Here is a 2692-nt window from a genome sequence, read left to right as displayed (position 1 = left end):
ATTTACGCCTCCCTCTTTTTATAGTATGCCACCCAACAGATGTCTGCGTGATCAACAGCAACACAGAACAGAGCACCAAAACCACTTCCTTTTCTTAATATAGCCTAAATGGAGAAGTAAGAATGAGTCAGAAAGACGAGTGTGCCGTTGATTTAGATTACTGTCAAATCTCCCAGCAGCTTTCCACATCATTCACATCTCTTCACCTGCAGCATACTGAATACGTGATTATAGTATTCACACAGAGCTGTAGTCTTCTTGGAACTATATCAAGATCATCATCAATGTAAGTCGCAAACTTTATCTTTAAATGCGCAGCTTGATTATAAATCGAGTGCAGATCTCAGTTAGAAGAAGCTCTTGGTAGGTTGCATGGCAGCAAGCTTCCCACCTACGTGGACCTTGGACACATATATGGACTGTTTGAGGGTTTGATAGCCGTTTAATGTTGGGAGCATAAAAGGAAAATTGTGTTTTCGCAAATATAAATTGACACTGAAATACAGAAAAAAATACATGTTTAAAAATTATTTTTTTTTAAATATGTAAACATGTAATTAATAATTTTCCAAAGATTCACAAATTCACATACTCTTTTTGAGTACCTAAGAGTATCCAACCCTATAGTTAAAAAATGTACTCATTACCTAATGAACAGTTTTCAAAAAAGTGATTTTTTCAGCTTTAGTTTTTATAACAAAACAGAATGGGATGTCGTATTTGATTAAATCAAATCTAAAGTGTTAGTTTTCATCTTGAAGTGTTAGCCAGTGTTAATGGTGCGTACCACCAGTATAAATACGATTGTGTATATTAAACAGGATTATGCACACTTTTTAAAAAAATTGTCCAACTCCACAGATGTAAGGATGAAGTGATGAAGTTTGAGTTTAATGAAGTTCAAAACTATGAATTTGTAGTTGATTTATGAAAGCTGTATTTACATAGATCACTACAGAACTCATTATAGGTGTTGGGGTAAGGCTGGGATGGTCAGGGCGCCTGACAAAAGTATACGACAACGATCCCTTCCATTTTAATACAGCTCACTAATATTCTATGCAACTGATTGGGACCCACACTTTGGAATTAAAAAAGAAATCTCCAGTAGACTCACAATGACACTGTCACTGACTTCTATTAAATGCAAAAAAAACAAGAGGTAATTATTAGTAATAATCGTTATTATTAGTGTGCTTTTGTACCTTTAATTTATTTTTTTGTTCTTTGTTTGTTTGGGGGTTTTTTTTGGGGGGGGGGGGGGGGGGTATTTTTGGAAATCAAACACACTGAGAAATTACAGAAACTATGATACCGCAGCTGACAGCTAAAGGAGAAGTACTCTGAAATAGTTAGCATCAACATTTACATAAAGAGCCATAAAGCCAATAAAGCTGATGAAGATGGGACAAATTATTCTATATGGTCCTGAACAGCTTGAGAAACAACAATGCTCTGTGATTAGTTTTTAAAACAGGAGCTGTCATATACACTAGGATGTATTAGAGGAATAAAAACTGTAATAATTACATCTAAAATGTTCTGGAGTCTATGTATAGAATATTAGAAAATGCAAAGGACAGCACATGTCCCTTGTAATTGTACTAGTCTCTTTCCTGTTCCTGTTCTGACATTACTGCAATAGATGGATTTTAAACCATGTTGCTTTGCCATGTCTTCACAGATACAAACATGAACGGCCTGCTCATCCTGGGTGTATTGCTGTTTATCCCAGGGCAAAGTGATGCTAACAGAATGACTCAACCCACCCTTGGATCTAATGGCAATCAATCCACGTATCGTTTATCAACAGCAACCTCCCCTGGTTCCAGAAGCAAGGCTGAAAGTGTATCTCAGCCTGCCATCAGCTCTGCCTCCACTACCAGCATCACCACCACCACCACCACCACCACCACTGTGAAGACACCAACAACCACCCATAGTGTTTTTCAAAAATTCAAAGCTGAATGCCGTGATCTGTACATACTGTCTGGCGTACTGTTATTAAACTGCGTTCTTTTTATGATATTGACACTGATACTGCTGTGCAAGGTGTGCAAGTTGAAGAGACGTCTGAGAACCGATGGCGAACCTGTCAGCAACAACGAGTACTGGATGGGGACTGAGAATAAGGCCAAAAGCAAGCCTGACTCTGAGAGAGCAGCCAAAGAGACCACCATGTTAATGGCTGAGGTAACTCCAGCACAAGGGGAGACAAATAACGGCACCATCAAGGAAGACAGTGAGAAGGTAAAGGAGGATGAGAAAACACCAGAGGAGAAGGCGGTGGGAGATGCAGCCAACAGCGAGGAGGCTTCAGCTACACCTGTAACTGCAGCTGAAGATTCACCCTCCCCCAACCCACAGGCGGCCACCGAAGCCCAGCTCAGCCAAGCTGTGGAAGCAGCCTCCTCTGAGGGCAAAGAGGAAGGTGATGCAGAAAAGAAATAGAAGATTCCTATCTCATTCCTAAGATTCCCACCACTTCTAAATACTCGGGTTTTATGGATCTTACACTGTGTGTTTCGTACTATGAGTAGCTCATGAAATAATTCCCCCTATTTGTGTTCTTATACAGCCTACATCACTCTTCTTATATAAGAAGCTTAATATATGAACATTTTGTTTTCTTTGCCAAAGGATGTGATGTGGAGTTTTGTGTATAGCTGCCCTTATTTCACTTTGGCTTTAA

The 2692-nt window shown here is 39.3% G+C and overlaps 1 protein-coding gene across 1 annotated transcript; it reads left to right on the top strand.

The window, feature by feature from the left end:
* The first annotated feature begins 202 nt into the window (after positions 1-202).
* Positions 203-2451, top strand: LOC146623881 (uncharacterized). The gene is made up of 2 exons (XM_085363404.1): positions 203-286; positions 1685-2451. Exon 2 carries the CDS (start codon positions 1693-1695, stop codon positions 2449-2451), a length of 759 nt encoding a protein of 252 aa, XP_085219530.1. The 5' UTR covers positions 203-286; positions 1685-1692.
* The last annotated feature ends 241 nt before the right edge of the window (positions 2452-2692 follow it).

This window comes from Diplotaxodon limnothrissa, linkage group LG10 (assembly GCF_057381915.1).
Source record: "Diplotaxodon limnothrissa isolate DT_005_m linkage group LG10, D_limnothrissa_male_GT1.1, whole genome shotgun sequence".
Taxonomy (NCBI): Eukaryota; Metazoa; Chordata; class Actinopteri; order Cichliformes; family Cichlidae; genus Diplotaxodon; species Diplotaxodon limnothrissa.
The sequence above is the reverse complement of the archived record's forward strand: the minus strand, read 5'-3'. Positions and strand labels throughout refer to the sequence as shown.